General features: G+C 34.4%; 1 protein-coding gene across 5 annotated transcripts in view; it reads left to right on the plus strand.

Annotated features, from left to right (window-relative positions):
- Positions 1–24480, plus strand: part of FBXW7 (F-box and WD repeat domain containing 7) — a 230830-nt gene that overhangs the window by 203577 nt on the left and 2773 nt on the right. For all 5 annotated transcript variants that reach the window (XM_045465713.1, XM_045465707.1, XM_045465700.1 and 2 more), the window contains 7 exons: positions 8283–8417; positions 13987–14110; positions 16481–16617; positions 17565–17678; positions 18901–19082; positions 21097–21322; positions 23983–24193. In XM_045465713.1, coding sequence (XP_045321669.1) covers positions 8283–8417; positions 13987–14110; positions 16481–16617; positions 17565–17678; positions 18901–19082; positions 21097–21322; positions 23983–24193 — 1129 coding nt within the window. The remainder of the gene's footprint in view (positions 1–8282; positions 8418–13986; positions 14111–16480; positions 16618–17564; positions 17679–18900; positions 19083–21096; positions 21323–23982; positions 24194–24480) is intronic.

Here is a 24480-nt window from a genome sequence, read left to right on the forward strand (position 1 = left end):
TCTTTCTGGGGTGATGGAAGTGTTCTGGAGTGGACAGAGGTGATGGTTGTACAGCAAGACAGGTGTTCTGGAAACCATTCAGGTGAACATTTTAAATGGTGAATTGGACCTTGTGAGAAGTATATGTCAATAAAAAAAGCTATTGAAGATAAGGGAGCTCATCTTAATTTTTAAACGCATTAATCAAGAGAATCCAGTGCTTATTTTGTATAAGTGTGTATTTGTTTTGTTGTTGCTTTTTAGATAGTAAGACCTTTCTTCCTTTTCTCTTTTATGTTGGGGTTTCTGAATGTACTTGTTTTCCAAAATTTCTTGCTTAGAAGTTAAGCATTTAGGAGTAATGCAGGAACTCCTCTAATTAGTCACTTGTGGTGATTTAGCCATCACTGTTACCCTAGTAGCCTCCAAGACTTTGATACAGCTTCTCTTCATCAGTGCCATGCTGGTGTATGGCTTGTTGTGTTCATATGCTGATTACTGTATTTTACTGGCATTTAAATTCTTTGAAAGTTTACCAGGAAGATTGGCTACAACCAAACCTCTGTTAAGAATTTTGTAAATCCTGGTAGTGATATTAAATAGATTTATCTCTTCTTCCAGTGAGACAATGCATATATATTAAGCATTTAGCAAAATAGTTGACCTAGATTAAACACTTAATTATTCTTTGTAAATATCAAATAATATAAGTTATGTGAAGTCACGGTATCTCTGATATTATCCATGACATTAATGTAAAATGAATATATTTCCTTACCTCTAGCTGCTTGATTGGTAGTATTTTATGAATGCATATGGGAATAAGAATGAATAAGGGAAAAAGAAGATACTTTGTTTGACTTTATCTGATATTTCAGATTTTTACAATATCCATTATGTAAATCCTTATAAATTAAATTCCTGGGCAAAAACTAAATAAACGTCCCAGTCTTTTTCTTCTGTAGCTGGAAAATTCACTTGAATCAGTGTTGTTTTTAAATGGATTTTAAAAATTGTTTTCTACCCTTCAGGTGATTTCAGAGAAACTAGGGTAACCTTTTTTTTTTTTTTTCCAGTTGTTGACTGTAAGGTTAGAGCAGTGGTTCTTGACAGGGGGCAGGTTTTTCCCTCAGATGAAACAGTTTTGGTTGTTGCAACTGATGGGGTGGAGGGCAGGATGCCGCTGGCATCTGGTAAGTAGTGGCCACGTAAAGCACAGCCTCCTATAGCCGAGTGTTGTCAGGCCCCAAATGTCACCAGTGCTGGGACTGAGGATGGAAGTTGTGTGTCACTCTCATGATAATGTTATAAGCCACTACAATCACAAAGAATTTTTTTTCTGTCTTCATAGTCCTGTGTTGATTAACCTTACCTTTCCCCAAGGATTAGTACCCCCCTTCCCTTCTCCCAGTTCTTTTACCTTAGGTTCCTGATTTTTTTAAAAATTTTAATTAATTTTTTCCTATGCATGAACTCAATTTTAATTTTTTTTATCATAGCCTTTCGATACGAAATGTATCCCATCAATAAGAGGTAAAAAGAAGAGTCAGACATTCATAGAGTCACAAAGAAATACTTCAAAGATTTTTATCATCTCTGATTAAGCCAAGGAGATGGGAATATGGCTGTGTGTTGTCAAGCACACGCACACAGTGTGAGCGGCAGAGCGCTTGAGAATAACGCAGAAGAATTACTTAATATCATTTTTATAAGAAAGCATCAACATGATTGAAAATTTTACACTATTGGTAATAGTTTTCTCATCATTGTGGACAGCGTGCAAAATATTTATTTTATATGAAAAGCTTTATTTCTTATCACAAGGATGTCAAGTGATTTATTTTGTATGTGACATGGGCCTATTTTTTCCGGTGTTTTAGAGTACCAAAATATTCTTTGCTAGACATTTAGACTTTTCCCAATTTTAAGAGAACTCTCTCAAATATTGATTTATAGAAGGGAGGGAGTATTTGCTTTATTTTGCAGTGAGGATGTTTTCAGGAGTTCTTTGTAGAATGTTTACTTGTTCAGCTCATTCATGCTTTTCTTAATGAGATGTCCACGTTACCACATATTGTATGTCACCAAGTCTGAGATGCCTAATATCTAGGTTATTAGATGCATCCCATCTTCAGAAATCTTATTTGTAAAAAAAAAAAAAAAACAAAAAGTTTCTTACAATAAATGGGATTCAATAAATTAAAGAATATTAGGCTAGCCTTTGTAAAAAAGCCCATTTGATTGCTTTTCGTATGAGAAGTAGATGCAGTGAAGACAACTTGTTCTTAGCTAATAGGAATAACAGGTAGAATTATCCCTCCAGGTATAGTGTTTTTTTCAGATAAATATTCTGCAACAAAGAAATCTTTTAGCAACAAAAAGTCAACTAAACAGGTGAATCAGGACCTTAATCTTTTGAGTACCATATCTGTCTCTTACACACCCAGGTCCTCATTGTTGTGCATTGCCCTTTATTTTCAGGGCTGGTGCCAAAGTAACTAGAGATGAATCACTTGCCTAAAAGCTTATAGGGCTTTCATGGCCAACTTGTAGAGAGATATAATTTCATAGTAAAGTAGGGGAGTCATGAGTTGACCCTGTGTGCTATAGTGGAGGGATAATTAGACTGGCATGATTTCTACAAGTGTGCTGTGGGGGTATTTAATGATGACTTTTCCGTTGCATAACAAGCAAAATGGGAGAGCTCATCCCCTTACTGTTCTGCTATTGCTCCTAAGGCAGTGATACAGCATTGTTTTGGTCCAGCTCCATCTATTCCGACAAAGTACTCTGTACTCAATTTATAAATGGAATGAGAACAAATGATATACCATTTTGGATAAAGGGAAATTGAAACAAAATGGCATTGCAAAATTGAAGTGGAAATTCAAAACAAAACAAAAAACCAGAAATTTTGTACTGTGTAAATTTTTAGTAGCCATTGGTTCTACTTTTTTTGGCAGCCAGATTGATGCTTCAGGTTGTTAATTTGGGGGCAGAGGATTGGTCATTTTGTTTGTGCATTTGGGTGTTACATATAGGTTTTTTTACTTGAAAATTTTAGAGCAAGTAAAGGCATCAATAACATTATTATGATCTTATGTTGAAATTTATATTTAGAGGCATCCTGATATAAATGAGAAGCACATATGACTTAGAAGAAAAAGATCTTAGTACAAATTTTGGCTTTGCTCCTTAATACTAGGTAATTTTATTGGTATTACGTAACCACTCTTGCCTATTTTCATCCTCTGTAAGACAGATACAACACTAAAAAGTCGTCAAACAGGAGACAACATGTAAATGTGCTTAAAGCTTTATGTGGAAATAACACTGGAGACTCAATGTTCGTTTCTTCTCTTGGTCAAGAAATAGCCTTTGTGAACCTCCGTTTTCTCAGGTCTAAAAAAGGGCTATTAAAAACAGCTTCATACAAATGTTATTAGCATTATTTTAATAAAAAAATTTGCATTGCATTAAAATAATGAATGTACTTTGAAAATACTAATACTCAAATATTTTTTAAATGATAAAGTAGAAAATACTTATGTGTTTTGACATTAAAAGTGGAGTAAAAACACTCTCTTGAAGGATTTAATTAAGTACCACGGTAACACTTAGAAATTGTACATGTTCTCTGTTTTATTTAGATCTTTTTTATTTGCTAGTCAACAAAATACCAAAACAGGATTATGCCAAAATAAAATGAATTCAGTGTTACTTTGCAATTGTATTTGAGGCAGTATGGTTAAGAAACCTTGCGTGAAGAAGAAAGTGTGTGTTTAAGAAAGTCATGAGAAATCGGTTCTTTACCACATGAAATTCAGGCGTGGTACTACCGAAAGTCACAATGTGTACATATCTGAATGGGGTATAGAGATCATCCAGACTAGTAACCAACAGTGTTTGTGAGTCACTTGCATCAATACTGGATGAGTTGTTTATGTGAAACACAAAATGTCCTCAGCCCCACCTTGACTACTGAATCAGACTCTTTGATGATGAGTTCTAGGACTCTGATTCTTACACTCCTCAACCAGCATTTGGGAAACACTGGTCTGGACCAAGCCCCTCATTATACAGGTGGGGTCTCTGAGATTAATTAAGGGACTTTCATATGGTTCCATGGTGAGTTTACTGGTGAAACCCCAGCCCCTAATTGCAGTTCAGTGCTTCTTATATTCTTCACTACTACCTTCATTCTCTAATTATCTGAAATAAAATACTGCTTTCGTGGGGAATTTTCAAGTTTGCATTTGCAATTTTGCCAACAAATTAAGTTTTGTTTCTTTTGATCCTCGCCAAATTTGGAATGTTTTTCCTATCTCCTTAAGTAAGTTCTCACATAACTTTACCATAAAAGACCAAAGGAAGATGCTTTCATCCAGGACAACTATTTTTTAGAACAGAAATAAAATAATTATCAGAATTATCCAGCAATTTTGCAGATGCAGAAATAAGGCCTGCAGAGGTTAAAGTGTAATCTAATTAGTGTCAGTATCACCTCTAAAAGTTGGGTTTCCTGATCTGAAATTGACTGCTATTTCCACTATTCCTCATTAAAGGAATGAGGGTTGTTGTTATTTTGTTTTAATATAGTCACTAACTGCTAGTTTTTCAAGTTAATACATACTTCCCTTGCTGGTAAACCATGTATGCAAAAATTTGGAATCAGTCTTGGAGCCAAACTAAACAAGTAAGTCCTAGTAATACCATCAAATATAAATACCAGAAACACTCTCTGGAGAGAATTTTGAGTTAGTGGTGGTGTGGTATTTCCTGACTCTTTGGGGATTCATTTATTTATTCAACAAATAATTACTGGTGCTAGGTTCTACTTTGGATTTGGAATACAATAGTGAACAAAACAGACCAAAAACTCTTTTCCACAGAACTTACATTATAGGAGAGGGATGGAATGGGGGCGGGGGGTTGGAACTGGTTTGCAGTTTTAAAAAGGTTGCCTGGAGTTGGTCTCAGAAGGACATAGGGAAGAAGCCATGTGGATATCAAGGGCAAGAATGTTCCAGGAACAGCAAGTGAAAAGGCTCTGAAGCGGAGCATGCTTGGTTTGTCTATGGCTAAAGCGACTAAACAAGAGGGAAAGGAGTAGGAAATAGAACCTTGTAGGCCAACCCAGACTGGTTTTTACTTTTAATTTTTTTTGAAAAATGTTTTTAATGTTTATTTTTGAAAGAGAGAGAAACAGACAGAGCATGAGTGGGGTAGGGGCAGAGAGAGAGGGAGACACAGAATCTGAAGCAGGCTCCAGGCTCTGAGCTGTCATCACAGATCCCAACCTGGGGCTCAAAGTCATGAGCCATGAGGTCACGACCTGAGCCGAAGTTGGACACTTAACTGACTGAGCTACCCAGGTGCCCCTGGTTTTTACTTTGAAGTCGGAAGCCACTAGAGGGTTTTAAGCAGAAGAGTGAGTGATTTTTAGCAGTATCACTGACTGTTTTGTGAAGAATAGAACAAGGAAGCTTGTGGAAAGGAATAATCCACGCGAGAGATAATATAGTAGCTATGCCAATGTAGTTAACAGTCAGATTCTGGATATATTTTGAAGCTTAAGGCCTTAAAATTCATTGATGGATCAGAACCATCTAACAGTGGTGAGAATGGGAGAGTTAGGGATGACTCCAGAGTTTTTGGCTTGAGCAACTAAGAGAATAGAGTTACGGTTTACTGAAATAGGGAGGATTATGGACATGCATATTTGAAGAGAAAGATCATGGATATGTTAAGTTTTTATTGCATATCTAAGAATACATGTTGAATGGGCAATTTTATATACCAATCTGGAAGAAATCCAGGCTGGGGAGAGGAAAGCTTTCTATATTGTTCATACCTTTGTCGAAACCATCTAAGGAAAGTGACTTTAAGTAATTAGACTATTGAATATGTGTGGTAGGTGGAAACAGTCTCATTTACTACCTAGCTTGCAGCCTGTGTTGCTAATCCTTGTCAGTGGTATAATTTTAAATAAAGGGTCACAAAGTAACATCTGTTGAATGTATGTATAATTTAAACACAGATATGCATTTAATTTTATTTGACTTGTTAAATCAAATATTGTTTAAAACAAAAACATTGTTTAAAATCTTAGAAATATTTTCCTATGCAAGCATAATTTTTGTCATGGACTTTGCTTAAATATATAGAAATTTCTGACATAGCTTTTAGTATTTACTTAAAATCTGAATTAGTTGTTTATTTTTTATTCTGGCTTTTCACATTCTACACCCGATCCCCTAAAATCCTTGATAAAATACGTTTTCCATCTATTAGCAGTAATATATCATGTATTAATAATGTTTTTCTACCCTTTTCTTTCTTAAGAAAACTAATAATTCATTAACTGAAAAAAAGACATTAAACAAGTATATTGCCTTAAAGTAGAAATATTCATAGTAGCTATTCATGTCATTAATCTATGTAAGGTACATAGAGTAGTAATATGTTGTAAGGTTTTTCACCCTATTACTGTAGAAGATTACATAGGATACCTTTATTTTTATATCAAAATTTAACCATAAAAACTTCCAAAAATTGTTTCTAAGGCAAACAGTCATATATGCAAAGGTGTTTAAAAAGTTTTCAATAATTAAATTAAATTTAATTAAGTAATTAAGATTATTGTGCTATCAGGTTACTTAAAGCTGCATTTTAATCAAGTCAGCATAAGTTATCTGTTACCCAAATTGGATATGTCCTCATACTTGTGTCCATGAATGGAGGGGAACAACATATTTATGAAAACCCACCTTCAATTCTATGAGGAATCTATATCAATAAATTAGAGTTTATAGTATTGATAGTAAATGATCAGAGATGAGGGGAGATGATCAGTGTAAGTTTTGTTAAAGAGGTAAATTTTGAACTAGGATTTGAAGCTGTGTGAGAAAAACTGAACAAAACAGTCGAACTTCAAAGTAACTGCTTTTCATTGGTCATGAGTATGCAAATACATATATTTGAGTAGTTTTTATTTCTGTGCATAAGTCCTCACCCTAATTAAAAAGGGTCCAAGGTGGGTTCTCAAGGAGAATCTTCTAGGTATGCAGGTATATGGAAGTAAAAGAAAAGAATACGATTTATTAGAGTCTATGTTTCCTCATATTTGGTGGTAAAATGGGAATGTTTCCCAGAGTTTTTATGATTAAGTAAGATAATGTTTGTGGTAAGTGCTTTGGAAATACTATTGAAATGTTTGATAGTATTAACATAATCTACACCTTATAATAGGAGTTTCACCTACAATGAAATTCATTGTAGATTCTAAAGGGACAAAAAAAATTTTAACTACAGTACTTTAAAAAGTATTCTAAATAAGGCTTCCTGTGTCCTGAGTATATCTCAGTTTTCAATTATTATCCATTTCATATATTACAAAATCCAGGTTCCTAGTTTGAGCAAGAAATGGAATGTCAAATTGGACATAATAATTCACAAAGGTACTTAAATCAGCCTGGTCAAGGATGTTCTTTCACTTAAGCATCACAAAGTTATTTACATGTTTTACATGATTATTTTGAGGGGAAATTCTAACACTCTAAATTATTCACATAGCTTTTTAATGTTTCCTTTTAAGAATCATGGCTTTTCTGTGCAGATGTTCCTCACTGGCAAAAAAAAATTTTTTTAATAATCCCCTAGTATAAAGTAGTTTCTGTTTTTTAAAGTATAATAATGCGTTTTTGTCTTTCCCATAAGTAGTACTTTGTTTCTGACCCTTTTGTTCACATTCTAGTATCAGTACTAAGTCAGTTACTGTTTTATGTTTTTGCTGCTTTTAATTTCAAATTATTTTCACATAATAAATCAAAGTTCTTTTATTTTGTGGAAGACACTTGTCAGATTTGCAGTATATCCAGCTATTAATTTTTCTCTAAATCATGCTGCCAGTCTCCTCTGAGATGGGTTCCTTATTAACACTATCAAATTTTATGGTGCCCACTGGAAAGAATATAAAATACCTTGTTTACTTAGTAGCCCAAGTTGATGTTTCCAGATAAAACTCTGATTTCTTATCTTGATAGTAGATGAACATATAATATTTATAATAATATGGTACAAAAATATTTGTCAAAATCATGACTTTTTCTTAAGCTTTTATAAAATAAAGGTACCTAGTAAATTTGATGAGAATAATTGATTATCACTTCAGTGACTCCTGGAGAAACTTTCACTGTAAGCAGCCACTTTTTATGTTATGTGTAAACGTGGATTTTCCTTTATGAGTTTATAGCTTGAGACATCTATTAAAATAATAAAAATTTCTACTTCCTTTTTGATAGAGCTGGAGTGGACCAGAGAAATTGCTTGCTTTAGATGAACTTATTGATAGTTGTGAACCAACACAAGTAAAACATATGATGCAAGTGATAGAACCCCAGTTTCAACGAGACTTCATTTCCTTGCTCCCTAAAGAGGTAAGGATTATCAATTATATTCTTCTGGGTGCTATTTGATAATATAACTCCATAGCGACCACCTTTAAACATGATCATGCTAATTATGGTATTCAGTATTGTCGGTTTAACGCTCTTAATTAGTGTTAAAGAGAGATGTAAATGATATGCTGCCATGACTTAATAGTATCATTTCCAGATTCAAGTATATTTATGGACTAAGTGACTTCTTTCCACCCCTGCAGTAAGTCATAGGAGAGTAAACTATTGAGTTTCATTAATTTGATTATTCCTTTATCATAATTTTTTCCCAGGTTATTTGAAGCCCAACCTTTAGTTGTCTTGGTACATTTATTATATATAGTAGCAGATTTTTTTAGAAATTCTGATTTTATTAAAACAGATTTTTGTTGTTTGTTTCTCCAAAATCCCTCTGAGACTAATAGTTTTATGATTCTATTGAATGATAGTTCTCTGTTAACTCACATTATGTAATTTTTTTTTTAATATGTGGAATCTCACATGTGTATCTTTTTCTACTAATCATCCTTCGTCTTTCCCCATCTCTCTCACTCTCTCTCTCCCATGCACGCGCGCACGTGCACGCGCGCGCACACACACACACACACACACACACACACACACTCACAGATTTCCTGCATCGATTACATCCTTATGGCATTTCTTTTGGAATTACTTATGCCTAGTTTTTATATCTTTATGTGAACTGACACTATTTTTTATCATAGATTGATTTTGATCACATGGGCATTCTTGGCTGCATAAATGAGGCATAGCTTAGATGTTGTTCTTTTATTGATGTTATAGGCTTCACAGTTTCATTCCTGTCAGCAAACAAATAATATGACATTAAATAATCAATGTCACGTGGTTTATATTTTCACAAATTATTCATGTGCCACTAATTATATGTCAGCTAAGAAAACAATATATAAGACACTAATATACTACTGCAAATGATCTTAAAACTTCAAATATGAAGAGAAAAAGAGTCAGTTTTTTTGGATAACCATTCTAAATATCCTAAGGGCATTAAACATAGTCTCAATAATTTCACATTGGATATGAATAAAATAGTTTTATCATATTTAATGTATGAAACTAAGCATTACTCTAAGAGAAGGCAAAGTGGAAATAATATCTTTTTCCTGAAATGTTTCTTCTTTGGAATGATTTTTTTTTAAGTGGCAGAAAAAAAAAAAAAAATAGCATTGTCCCAGAAAAAATTTTTTATTCTTGCTGGCTCATGCTAAACCTGAACCTTTTGAATAGAATTGGCTTATGAAATGACATAAGCTCTCTTTGCTTCCAGAAAGACATTCATAATAGGTAGCACTTTTATAAGTATTTGACTGAAAGTAAAGTTAGTCCCTCTAATATTTTCTTCATGGTTTCCCTAGATATCCTCCTTATTTTAGAAGGTAGTATCTTTGTTAAAATACAGACTTTCTCTTAGTCTAGTTTATCCTCTTGTCTCTAAAAATGGTGAATCTTTTGTTTTGCTTTATTTGTATTTCCATAATAACTTTTGAACACAAAAAATACTTAAAATCCGAAGACTATGAAAATATTTTTAAGAGTCTAAGAATTAAGCACAAATTATTGATAACCAGTGTAAATGCAATAAAGATTTTTTTGGATTAAGTGTTCTTTTCAAGATTGCCTGAGGAAAAAGTAGGGAGGCTAGAGAAATGAACAAGAGTGAGCTCTGGCTTAGCAGATCTTCTGCATTTTCCCTCTTTTTCAACTACTAGGAAACATTTCATATTTTGAAAAAATGCTTTATTTTATATTCGGAGAAAGAATGGTATAGATCTAAGTCCTTAAGGAAACTATTATCTTATTGGAGACTAAGTGCTATTATTATTTAAAACATCACTACTTTCATGTCAGGAAATGGACTTGTAATGATTTTCTTATAATTCCTTTCAACAGATCTCAAAGCTCTTTACCAACACTTACTTTTTTTTTTTTTTTTTTAATGTTTATTTTTGAGAGAGAGAGAGAAAGAGACAGAGTGTGAGCTGGGGAGGGGCAGAGAGAGAGGGAGACACAGAATCCGAAGCAGGTTCCAGGCTCCGAGCTGTCAGCAGCACAGAGCCTGATGTGGGACTCGAACTCACAAACCATGAGATCATGACCTGAGCCGAAGTCAGACACTCAACCGATTGAGCCACCCAGGCAGCCCATCAACACTTACTTTTTAATCTCAAAAACCTTGATAAAAATGTCACTAGTCTCACGTGGGAGGCTTGTGATATACTGCATTATCCTTATTTTTGTAAATAAATGCCAAGAAAAGCATAGTGATGCAGTAGATGACCTAGAACAAAACCTAAATTCTTCAATTTTTTTAAAGTTTATTTACTATTTATTTGGAGAGAGAGAGCAAGCAAGCAGGAAAGGGGCAGAGAGAAGGAAGGAGAGAAAGAGAATCCCAAGCAGACTGTCACGCAGAGCTCCATGCGTGGTTCAAATTCATGAACCGTGAGATCATGAGCCAAAATCAAGAGTTGATGCTTAACCAACTGAGCCACTCAGGTACCCCCCAAACCTGAACTCTTAACATAGGATCAGCCAACAATTTCTTTATTCTTTTTTTAACCCCTGTTTCACTAGTTCAATCCAGGGAAATACAGCAATTTGCTGGGAAAGTATTAGTTCCCTCTCACGTATAATATGGTGGTCTCTTACATAGGTTAAAGAGAAAAACAAAAAATAGCAACTCTCACTGAAATGACAAGTTTGGTCAAGGAAAAGGTTATCTAAAATAGATGTTCAATTTAAGAGCTTCTGTCTGTTGAGTCCTTAGGAGGAATTACTAATCCAGATTTTACCTTTACGAGAAATGAAAAGAGGGGTGTCTGAATGGCTCAATCAGTTAAGTTTCCAACTCTTAATTTTGGCTCAGGTTATGATCTCATGGTTTGTGAGTTCGAGCCCCATGTCGGGCTCTACACTGACAGTGCAGAGCTTGCTTGGGATTCTTTCTCTCTGCGCCCCGCCCCCCGCCTCCCTCTCTCTCAAAATAAGCATTAAAAAAAAAAAAAAAAAAAAAAAAAAGACAAATGAATAGAAAATTGGATTAGCCAGACCATTTTACTTGGCCACAACAAACCTATACTCCCCTGCTATGGTATTATAGAGATGTTGTTCAGGACAATGCCCACTTTCTGCCTCCTGCAAGGAGCCCCACATGACTAAACCTTGCTTCCTTTGAGGAATTGTTATACTTCCCCCATAATACACGTTAAGAATTGTATAACTAATTGTTGTTCCTTTTGTGCTTGGCAGTTTAATTAAAAAACCATGTAAGATATTGTTGCCAGTGCATTTGTGTTCTACTTTTTCCCTGATTTAAACTTAACTTCTTTTATGATTTATATTTTTACTGGTTCTGATTTTCTTTTTCATATTTTTTATTTTCCTATGTGTATTTTCTACAATACTTAGATGTTTTTAGTAGAACGACTAGATTTAAATAGAATAAGTTGAAATTCATGGTTGAGTTAGGGCCTCTGTTGTTTTAAAGGAAAAATGTACCAGTTACCTGTGGAGTTAGCACTTCAACTTCCGTTAGCACCTAAGTGTTTCTTTACTCTTTAATGCATTTCTCTTTAATGCATGCAGACACTGGACTAGGTGAGCTCATAATCACCAGTAGTGAAGGAAATGATAGATGATTTAGGATGTACCTTTGAAATCTAAGGTGCTCTGGATTCGTTTTCTAGCCTTTAAGATCCATTACCTGTTTCTGTAAATTACCTGATTTCTACTTCAGCTGGATAACTAAAACAAAGAATAAGACTTTTTCAGATGACCATTTTAAATATGTTGGGCATTAAATAGCATCTCTTTTTCACAAATATAACTTTGTGCCTTTTAATTTCTATATTAAATATGAATTTCACATAGAAGAAAAATATGGTGTTATCATTACTGTTATACTGGCACTAAACAACTTGCCCAGGCTTAATTTCAAAATTAAGTGACTTATAGAGTATCCATTAGAAAAGTATAATGTTGATACCTATATCTATCTATATCTGTGTCTATGTTTGTGTATTTGTATATGTGTATGTACGTATACACATATATGTAGATTGTTGGATATAGTTATGCCTTTTTGTTTAAAATTACTCAGTTTCTAAATATGATCCTGAATGGGCTTCTCCGATAGACCAAAAATAATTATTCCACAAAAAGGTTTTTTCTGTCATTTATCAGTAACAGTATTAAATTGAATACTGACTGGCTGGAGTACTTTCTATATGAAGTGTACTCAATAAATATGTGATTAATGATGAGCTCTCTCTATATAATGTTCTTGGGTAAGCATAATTTATATCATGTAATTACTGTTTAGCATCAGAAAATAATTCAAATTGTGCTTTTACTCCCTGTATGGCCTTTGGCCCTTTAAATGATAGTTTGTTTTAATTCTTGTAATTTAATTTCTGTGAACACTAAACTTTATTGCTTTGTTTAGATCATTTGGGTTCTAATATCATAATTTAAATTTTTATGTGATTAGTGAGGCTAATTGGATAAGCATACTCACAAGTTACCATCCCCCTCTTTTTTCTTTCTTCTTCCCTTATTTACTTGAATTGATTATACATGCTTAAAAAAAAATGATGGTTTGCAACCCTTGGAAACAAAATTTTAAAATCAGTGATATACCAAAGAGCTGGTACAAATATACAAATATATCTGGCCCATCAAGAAAATCCCCACCAGCGATGTAAAGTAATTAGAACCTAATTGCTTTTATATGTCTGTGGAGCAGTTTAGTAATTGTACCCTCTTGTCATTTACATTGAAGGGTATAAATGTTTGAGAAGTTCATCATTGTGATAATAGACACTTTGATGTGATAAAGAACTATTAATCTTATCTATCAGAAGTGATCTGAAATCCTACCACACAGAATATCTAGATATCTCATTTCTTTTTTTTAATGTTCATTTGTTTTTTAGAGAGAGAGAAAGTGCAAGTGGGGGAGGGTTGGGGAGGGATGTGGAACAGAGGATCTGAAGTGGGCTCTGTGCTGACAGCTTCAGGGCTGACAGCAGTGAGCCCAATGCAGGGCTCGAACTCACAAACCACAAGATCATGACCTGAGCTGAAGTTGGATATTCAATAGAGTGAGCCCCTCAAGCGCCCCTGAAATCTCATTCCTTAATTTATGTCATAACTTCAGTGAATTTACATGGTAGTGGGAAAAGTACAAAATCTAAATGACTAATAAAGTGTACATACACATACATACGTACATAAATGGTAGAATTCTTGAGTTGAGGCTCACAGAGCAAAAGAGCAGAGGCAGAGAAGCTTAAGTATTCTTTGCAGAGGTGACGTTAGTCAAGTGAAGTTCATAAAAACCAATAGAGTGAGTTTTTTAAGCCTGGTATATGTTTAAGATTAACTATTAGTCAATTTCAAAAATTAGAATGTAGAATTATATTGTGTTTATCTAAAAGTGCTTCATTCTATAGTAAATGATTAACTTATTATTTTTGTATGTGTATTTTTAAATATGGACATACTGTGCTTTTGCTTTTCATAGCTGGCACTTTATGTGCTTTCATTCCTGGAACCCAAAGACCTGCTACAAGCGGCTCAGACTTGTCGCTACTGGAGAATTTTGGCTGAAGACAACCTTCTCTGGAGAGAGAAATGCAAAGAAGAGGGTAAGGTTCAAAATCACAAAGAGAAAATCTTTAGACTCTGAAAAAGCAAAGTGACTCTGAAAACAAATAGCAAAAAGTAAAAATTAGAAGTTTCATATGTGCACATAGAATTGAAAAAAGAGAACTTTGGCCGCTTATCAAAGAATGAAAAATTAGTCTTCATTTACATTCACCTACTTACATAAAATCCACAGGTTACCCCACACATTCAAATGAGCTAGATCTCGCAGCTAACCCCTTTAATGAGCGATAGTAAAGAATAGCAAATGTATCTGATTTGCTTCCCAGTCTGAAAAGATCGGATGAGGATGATTTAGAGGAAACCTAAAAAAAAAAAAACAAACCAAAGCAAAACACAGACCCATGTATACAGAGAGCAGACTGTTAATTGCCAGAGGAGAGGGGAATTGGGGAGGCGGGTAAAATAGGTAAAGGGGATTAAGAACTATAAGCTTCTAGTTGTAAAATAAGTAAGTCATGGGGATGTAATGTAAGCATGGGCAATAGAGTCAATAATATTGTAGTAACTTTGTAAGTTCACAGAGGATAGCTAGATTTATTGTCATGACAATTTTGCAGCGTATATAAATATCAAACCACTGTGCTGTATACCTGATACTAATATTGTATGTCAGCTATACCTCCGTTTAAAGGAAGGACAAACCAAAGACCTAAATAGGAATTTTTGTTTAAAATAAGATAGCAATTAATTTCTACCAGCAGTTTCATGGATGAGAAAGGTGTCCGTCTCTCCAATACTCACAATTAAAGATCGAGTTACAATTGCAACTGTCCTTGGGAGAGAAACTCACTGGAATTCACACTAATAAATGACTACTCAGTCATATAATGAAGGAAGGAAGAAAGGAAACCCCAAAATTATATTAACAGTATTCAAATATTCCATATTCTATTCTTTTCTTTCACAGACATTTATTGAACACCTCCTATGAGCTAGAGATTCTTAAATGTTGGGGATATAGTACTGAACTCCCATTTTCTTCCCATCATGGAGCTTATGTTCTTGAAAATTGTAAAAAAATAAACAAACAAACAGAACAAAGAAAAAGAAAAAATCTCCTTTCTTAGTAGAGGAGAAGGTATTATCTATATTAAATAACAAAAGGACATTTTTTTTCCAGCAGGCATCTAAAAAAATTATATTTTTGAAAAAAAAATGTAAAAATATGATTTGCCTCTGATAAGCAAAAATTTTTGGAAAGAAAGGTAGAGCATGAGACAGATACTCTACAGGTTACCTTCTCCTTCATGGAGATCACAGTTGATAAGGGGCACTGATGGTTAATAAAGCTGGAAGGTGAAGATCCAGGATACCTGGTTTCTGTCCTGCTTTTGCCCTGTCTGTAGCTTTGACTAGTGAAACCTTCTCTTCTCAAGTGTCTATATACATAAAGTGGGATTAATCATCCCTGCCTTACCTTCTCTCATAGAATCATTATTTTAATGACTTTTTAAAAAAATGTGGTAACATATACCTAAGATAGAACTTACCATTCTAACCATTTTAAAAATTACAGTTCAGTGGCATGAAATACATTCATGTTTTGTACAATTCATCTTTGGAACTTTTTCATCTTTCCCAGCTGAGAGTTGATATCCATTTAGCAGGAACTCATTCCTCCTCCCTGCAGCCCCTAGCATCCATCATTCTGTTTTCTGTCTATGAGTTTGACTACTACTCTATGTGCCTCATATAAGTGGAATCATACGGTATTTGCTTTTTTGGGACTGACTTGTTTCATTTTGCATACTGTCTTCAAGGCTTATCTGTGTGGTAGCATGTGTCAGAATTCTCTTCTTTATCGAGGCTGAATAAATATTCCACTGTATATATCCCACATTTTGTTTCTTTATTCGTCCATCGATGGACACTTGGGATGCTTCCACCTTTCAGCTATTTTGAATAATGCAGCTATGAACGTGGGTGTACAAGTATCTGTTCAAGTTTCTGCTTTCAATTCTCTTGGGTGTATATCCAGAATTGGAATTGCTGGATTATATGGTAATTCTGTGTTTAATTTTTTTGATGAACCAGCATACTCTTTTCCATAGCAGCTAATATACCATTTTATATTCTCACAAACATTGCATAAGGGCTCACATTTCTGTACATCCTGACATCCAACGTTTCATAGAATTATTTAGAGAAAGAAATGAAAAAGTCAATATGAAAACATGCCACAGAGAATGCAAACTTTACATTATCGTTTTATAATACAGTATTAGAAATTGGACAGTGTCCTGTATTTCAGTGGTTTTGAGCATAAGGGAAAATGAGATACATTATAAAATGGGTAATTTTTATTATTGGTGATGGCAGTTATACTCTTTATCTCTTTAAAACTTTAGGTATTGATGAACCATTGCACATCAAGAGAAGAAAAGTAATAAAACCAGGTTTCATACATAGTCCATGGAAAAGTGCATATATCAGACAGCACAGAATTGATACTAACTGGAGGCGAGGAGAACTCAAATCTCCTAAGGTAACTGAACTCTTGCACAGTATAACAGAAAGCACTGATCAGTGTTGGTACCTGATACACTCTTCTTGGCCAGCAGTATAACTTGACACCTATCTCCTGTGGAAAGAAAATAATATATTTTAAAATAACCGAAAATGTAACTGACAGCATTGCTCTGTTGCTAATTTCTCCAGTCTGACAACTAATTGTACTTGAATAAAAGATAAGTTGAATTGCATGTCATTCTATCTTATGTAAGTGACAATTTCTGAGTATCCTGTTGAATTTTGTGTCATATGCTTGAGATTTTGCTTGCTCTCTGACCACGTAGTTAGAACGTGATTTTTTGAGCAGTGCCCATGTTTTGTGTTTTTGGTGGCTTTTCTGAGTTTTATTTCTCTAAATATAAGTGTAATACTGATTTTCTGTCTTATCCTAAGTATATAAAGAGTGACAAAAATGCTTATATTATACAACCGGAAAAAAGCAATTAGAGATACCGTTACATTAATATGTATACATTATAACAGGCTTTTTTTTGTTTTAAGTTGAAAAAAGTTGATAATTATCGTTACTTTTGTCTTTCTCGTTTGTAGGTACTTTTGTTTTTGTGTGTGAAAATTGCAAACCATAGATGCATAGTTTTTGGTTTGAATAGATAAATAGATGATTATAAAATACATTTGTGTTTGAACCATCTTTATGAGTTTTTGACTCATAAAAGTCTTGACTCAATTTTAATAGTTGATATCTCAAGTATAAAAATCATAGAATATGGAAAACAAAGAAAATGTTTAGTACTTGATTCATCATTCAGGAAGGATGGATGCTACCTCATATTTTATATAAATTGTATTTTAAGAAATAGACTATAGATTGCGGCTCCTATTTGTGTCTTTTTCTTTTCACTGGTATTTTTAAAAATTTAGTTTAATAATATATTTCTAATCTGCTCATCTATCTTGTAGGTTCTGAAAGGACATGATGATCATGTGATCACATGCTTGCAGTTCTGTGGTAACCGAATAGTTAGTGGTTCTGATGACAACACTTTAAAAGTTTGGTCAGCGGTCACAGGCAAAGTAAGCTTTCTTCTTTCCACACTTCACATTTTATGTATGCCTTTGCAGGGACCAACCAGGAAAAAAATAAGGGTTCATTTTTGACTGCAGCTTATTTTGATAACAAATATCAGAGCTTCTAATTTATTTAGTTTTTCCGGTGGCACAAAGATCATGTTTCTCAGGATACGATGTCATTAGTTTCTTCTTGTAAATAGTCAGTCTATCTTTGTGACTTAGCTATTGTATAATTCTCACAGGTGTGCTTTATCTTTTTTTGGTTAATTTTTCCCACTTTTATTAGCCATCTCGCTTATATTGTCTTTTTTAAACTTTTTTAAAACTATGATTGAGGGATATGTGTTTTTTCTGCTTTGTTGGTAACTTACCTATAGTTTAGAAGTTGAATAAATCATGTTAATGTAGACTTATCTCAAGCCCTATGAGATGAAAGTTAGGCAGATACGATATATAAGTGAAGGAGTTTGAAGAAAAGAAGTAGTCTAAGCAATTAATTTCACTGTACGCAGTATTATATTTTAATTGTTCTATAGTGAATACTTATTTTTATCTGTCCAATGGAGAATGTTTTCATGACTTAAGTAACTGACCAGCTAAAAAAAGTAGAGGAAAATGTGAAAAAAACAAAAACCTTGTCTTTTAAGATGTCTTACAACACGTTGATTCTTGGGCAAGAATCTTCTAAAATATTCCAAGTCAGATGTTAGAAATTTTTTTAAAGCAACTTCATATTTCCACAGTGTAATATTAGCTTTGGACTTATTTCAGAGTTTTAATATCTGTCTTTACTTGTCCAGAAGTACTTTGCCTGGCTCCTAACTGCTGCCTTGGGGCAGATTCAGATGAAATGTGGTATGTAAGCCACACCTAACACAGTTGGCCTTCTTTCATTGAATCCATTCATATGGAAGAAAGAAGTTGCAATTTTATCATTATTTCATCAAAAAGACCAGGCTGGAGCTGTCTTACTTTAATGAGAAGTGTTTTACTTTCTACATACTTGTTCCTCAGTTGTACGTGTGTGTTTAATATATAATGCTACTGAATAAAAAAACCAATAAATAGTGATGGGATCATGTTATATTGATGTGAGGAATTATTTTCTGATGTGCCAGTCAAATTTTATAAATAACTTTACCCCAAAATTTAATGAGCTACTGAAATGTTATAATACATCATTTTCTTTTCTACGCAAAAGTAATCATCTTAAGTGTTTTTCCAGTGTCTGAGAACATTAGTGGGACACACAGGTGGAGTATGGTCATCACAGATGAGAGACAATATCATCATTAGTGGATCTACAGATCGGACTCTAAAAGTGTGGAATGCAGAGACCGGAGAATGTATACACACCTTGTATGGGCATACTTCCACTGTCCGTTGTATGCATCTCCATGAAAAAAGGTAAGGGGAAATCCTTTCTCTGTTACTTGTGAATCTGAGGCCTTTTGTGTAGAGTTCAGTTGTATAAAACTGTGTTTATTAGAGAGATAGTGATAATGTGATGTTAAATTAGACTTTATTAGACTTCAGATGTTTCTATACTAGCAAAGCAGTAGTGTGTTGGCTTAAAATTGGGGGATTGTCTAAATTTCCGTCTTCATTTAGTAATGTTGTTGGCTTCCTCCTTGAAATTCTATTTTCTAATCTTGTGTAGCATTTTATTGTTGTACAGCTTTGATGACTCATCATCTTCAAAAATTTCTCTCTCTCTCTTTTTTTTTTTTTTTTTTTTTTTTTTGGTGTTTATATCCCTGCTAGTAGATAAATTCAGTTATTCAGGCTTCAAGCTTCTGAGTCTTTTTAAATACCCACCCACCCTACCTCCACTCCATCCTATCCCCTTATATCTAGGCAAAAGCTGAGGCCCATGGGTTTTAGTTTATTCTCATTACCAGTCACCTGAACTATTGACATAGCTTTCACACTTGGTTTTCGCACCTTTTACATGGCTGACAGAGAATTCTTTTCTAATTATGATAGTGTCATTGCCCTTTGAGAGCCTTCTGTTGTCTATCGAATCAAGGAAGAAATCCTCAATCCAGTTTTCAAAATAGTTTCAGCCAAACCAAACTGCTTGCCTTTTTTTCTTCTCACTGCCTTCACTCTTGCTTTGATCTCCTTCTACAAAGCCCTCCTATTAAAATCCTTTCGATCTCCTATTGGCATGTCTTCACAGTATCCCTGTTAAACAAATGTGATTTCGACTTTACTTTGTCAAAAAAGGTCTGATGGTTCTTACCATGAATCTCCTGCAGTCCTTACCTTTAATTCTGTCCACAGCATCTTCTTTATGAGAACCATTACATTAAGCAGATTTCACACTAGATTTGTAATATGTGAAGAAAAGTATCTTCTCATATGTAGTTTGAATCTACCTTGAACAGTGCGCTCTACTATTAAAATTTGGGGGGTTTGATATTGAGAGACCTTGTATTTCAGTTTCCATTATGTTCTGACTTAAATCACTCAATGCTGTCATTTTCTGCTCTTCCAAATGTGGAATCTATGGCCTTTCGTTATCTCTTTGGCATGACATGAAGATACCTGAGTTTTCAGCTCTCCTTTGTAATCCAAAGGCGATTGTAATATTAGTATCACTCTGGTCTTCAGAAGAGCATAGTTTTAATAATGTCAGGCCAAATTTTTAAGGGATCATTGTTGCCTCCCTATGTGTATCTTAAAATCTGTACATCTTAATGCCTCCATGCCTATTGACTATAAATATAAGCATATGCAGCCTTCATTTGAGGATTTTCTAAAACTAGTAAATATTACCAGAATTATATGGTGTAAGACACATATCTTTAGCTGTTTAAATTTCAAATTCAGATTTGTTTTGTTAAATAACATTTATTAATTTTTTCCCTAATCACAAAGAGAATATATATTCATAATTAAAATTTTGGGAAATGGCATAAAGAATAAAGAAGAAATATAAAATTCAAAATACTACACCAGAGTTCTCCCACTAACATTTTATACATGTTGCCCACATTAGCATTTTATTTCTAAAATCAAGATCTTATTGTATATATTTATCACTTGGCAGTGGTGGCGGCTGCTGCTGATGCTTCTTCTCTTCCTTCTCCTCCTCCTCCTCCTCCTCCTCCTCCTTCTCTTTCTCCTTCTTCAAATACAATACAATAGTTTTCAAATTGTCCCACAGAACCCGAGGTGCTCCACAGCCCCTTATAAATGGAGGAACCAAAAGCAGGCAGAACTCTAGGCTTCCCAACCAGGATAACTTGACTTGTGAATGTTTATATATCACAGTTTTATATAGGATTTCTTTGAAAACAGGTGTTCCTGCTTAAGAAAAGAAAAAATATAATAACCACTGACTTTGTATATCACGTTTATTCATGCTGTTAAAAATTCTAATACTTTTTTTCTGTTGTTTTTTTTCCCTTTACAGAGTTGTTAGCGGTTCTCGAGATGCCACTCTTAGGGTTTGGGATATTGAGACAGGCCAGTGTTTACATGTTTTGATGGGTCATGTAGCAGCAGTCCGCTGTGTTCAATATGATGGCAGGAGGGTTGTTAGTGGAGCATATGATTTTATGGTGAAGGTGTGGGATCCAGAGACTGAGACCTGTCTACACACGTTGCAGGGGCATACTAATAGAGTCTATTCATTACAGGTAAGAGATCCTATCTCTTTTATCCCTTAGATGCTTTACTGATGAATCATAAGATTGTTTTACTCAGACAATTGCTGTCAAATAGCTAATTCAATACAATCCAAAAATTACAGATCAAATCATTCTGTTATATCATATAGTTTAAAATTGGCATGAAGAGGGGCGCCTGGGTGGCTTGGTCGGTTAAGCGTCCGACTTCGGCTCAGGTCATGATCTCACGGTCCGTGAGTTCGAGCCCCGCGTCGGGCTCTGTGCTGACCGCTCAGAGCCTGGAGCCTGTTTCAGATTCTGTGTCTCCCTCTCTCTGACCCTCCCCCATTCATGCTCTGTCTCTCTCTGTCTCAAAAATAAATAAACGTTAAAAAAAATTTTTTTTAAATAAATAAATAAAATAAAATTGGCATGAAGAAAGTATAAATTTTGAACTCAAATGATTTGTTTAAATTTTTCTGTGATCATTTTTCCTATAAAATACAAATATTTGTCTTGGAACTTGAGACTTTGGAGCCCTAAGTATTACTATATTAATTATTGGGTAGATAGTCTCATAGGAAAATAACCTGGATTTTAATAAACTCCTTAGCAGAGGATTAATTTGGCCAAAAGCTGCCCCTCTGCCTTGATAGCTGAAAGTTGATGGACCATGTAATTGTGATTCCATCCCATTCACAGTGGAAGTGGAGCCTTTCTCCATAAAGCTGCTCTACCAGATGCTCTACCAGCACAGGGCTAGTGATTTGTAGTCACAAAGAACTGGATTTGACTATACTGATGTTTTTTGTTTACATTTGAACCTGATATTCTTGAGTAGGTTGCCATATTTTGAAACAAATAGGTTAATAGAAAGTTTAGCAAATGGGTCTTGTTTTATTTTCTGAAAGGCAGCATTTTCATTGTAAAAATTTGTCCATTACTGATATAGTTTATTTACCAGCTACTGCCTATTAGTGATCAGCAGATTAGTACACAGTCCCAATGCTGACAGTTCTCTATTCTTGGGATATTTGTTTCTTAATTCATGGAATACTGTCTATGTCACAAAATATTGGCATATAATACAGATGTGTTAACTTAGAAAAGATTATGAATTTGGTGGAGAGAGAATTGGCTAAAGTTTTTTTTATGTTTTGTGATATGCTCAGAACCTTAATGAATATAATATTCTCATTTAAGTAGACCATTAGATTGAGAGAAGAGGTAGCAATATTATTATAGATATTCTAGGAATTGATATTTATTGCCTTTTGGTATAGCTGGGAAGCTGGAGAAGAGGTACCTATATCGCTTGCTTTTGTTATCAAAATGCCATCTCTTATAATTTCAGATATAATTATCTGTTGGCATATTTCCTAATTAGCATTTGGTTCTTATAAATGAAGTTTTTATTTTACAGTTTTTAATGGAACTTACTTTTAAACATCATGAGAGTTATCTCTAGTCTTTTCATGCCTTAGGTGTGTTGATAAACACAGCCTTTAATCACAAGCTTTGTCCATAGTTTCAACTTTCTGTTGTGAAGTAAGACTCCAATAGTAATCCTTATTGAATTATCCCAGATATTTAGCTACTAAGTGTGGCCAGATGATTTGAAAGTAATGCGTTCGTGTTTTGCTTTGTTTCTGCATCTAGTTTGAAGCCACTGGCCATAAAAATAGATAGATAGATAGATAAGTAGATAGATAGATAGATAGATAGATAGATAGATAACAATTCTGATAGAGGCTTCTGAGAACGCGCACTGTAGATTTACTTGATTACATTTATCCTGTTACCTCATTTTGGTCCTGGCATTACTGGTTTCCCATGCTTTATTTTCCTGCCCTTTATTTATTTATTTATTTCCTGACCTTTATTTATTAAGGTCAATAAATAATATTAAGAATATCTGGTGGCCAAAATGAACAAATCAGGAGACTATAGATGCTGGAGAGGATGTGGAGAAACGGGAACCCTCTTGCACTGTTGGTGGGAATGCAAATTGGTGCAGCCGCTCTGGAAAGCAGTGTGGAGGTTCCTCAGAAAATTAAAAATAGACCTACCCTATGACCCAGCAATAGCACCGCTAGGAATTTACCCAAGGGATACCGGAGTACTGATGCATAGGGGCACTTGTACCCCAATGTTTATAGCAGCACTCTCAACAATAGCCAAATTATGGAAAGAGCCTAAATGTCCATCAACTGATGAATGGATAAAGAAATTGTGGTTTATATACACAATGGAATACTACGTGGCAATGAGAAAAAATGAAATATGGCCTTTTGTAGCAACGTGGATGGAACTGGAGAGTGTGATGCTAAGTGAAATAAGCCATACAGAGAAAGACAGATACCATATGGTTTCACTCTTATGTGGATCCTGAGAAACTTAACAGGAACCCATGGGGGAGGGGGAGGAAAAAAGAAAAAAAAAAAAAAAAAAAAAGAGGTTAGAGTGGGAGAGAGCCAAAGCATAAGAGACTGTTAAAAACTGAGAACAAACTGAGGGTTGATGGAGGGTGGGAGGGAGGAGAGGGTGGGTGATGGGTATTGAGGAGGGCACCTTTTGGGATGAGCATTGGGTGTTGTATGGAAACCAATTTGACAATAAATTTCATATAATAATAATAAAAAAAAAAGAATATCTGCACTTTCTAGTCTAATAAACTATGTCTGTTGTAGTTTGATGGTATCCATGTGGTGAGTGGATCTCTTGATACATCAATTCGAGTTTGGGATGTGGAGACGGGGAATTGCATTCACACGTTAACGGGACACCAATCGTTAACAAGTGGAATGGAACTCAAAGACAATATTCTTGTCTCTGGGAATGCAGATTCGACAGTTAAAATCTGGGATATCAAAACAGGACAATGTTTACAAACATTGCAAGGTAAGTATTGGCTACTCAGCTTTAGTTGTGTTCATTAAAAATGGGTTTGTCAGTCAAAAGAAATATGGAGCTTTTATGTCACAAAAAGAGTTAACCTCATACAAAATGAAAATGCTTATTTTGGATAAGTTTATGAGCATTTCCATTCTGACTTGACAGAACGAGGCTACGCTTGAGAAATTGTTTTAAATTGTGTTAATATAAAATTGTTTAATCACGCCTGCATGTACAGTTAACTCTACCTAACCTTAAAGGACAATGTGAAGAAAGATCTTGACTGTATCACG

This window comes from Leopardus geoffroyi, chromosome B1 (assembly GCF_018350155.1).
Source record: "Leopardus geoffroyi isolate Oge1 chromosome B1, O.geoffroyi_Oge1_pat1.0, whole genome shotgun sequence".
In the NCBI taxonomy this organism is placed as follows: domain Eukaryota; kingdom Metazoa; phylum Chordata; class Mammalia; order Carnivora; family Felidae; genus Leopardus; species Leopardus geoffroyi.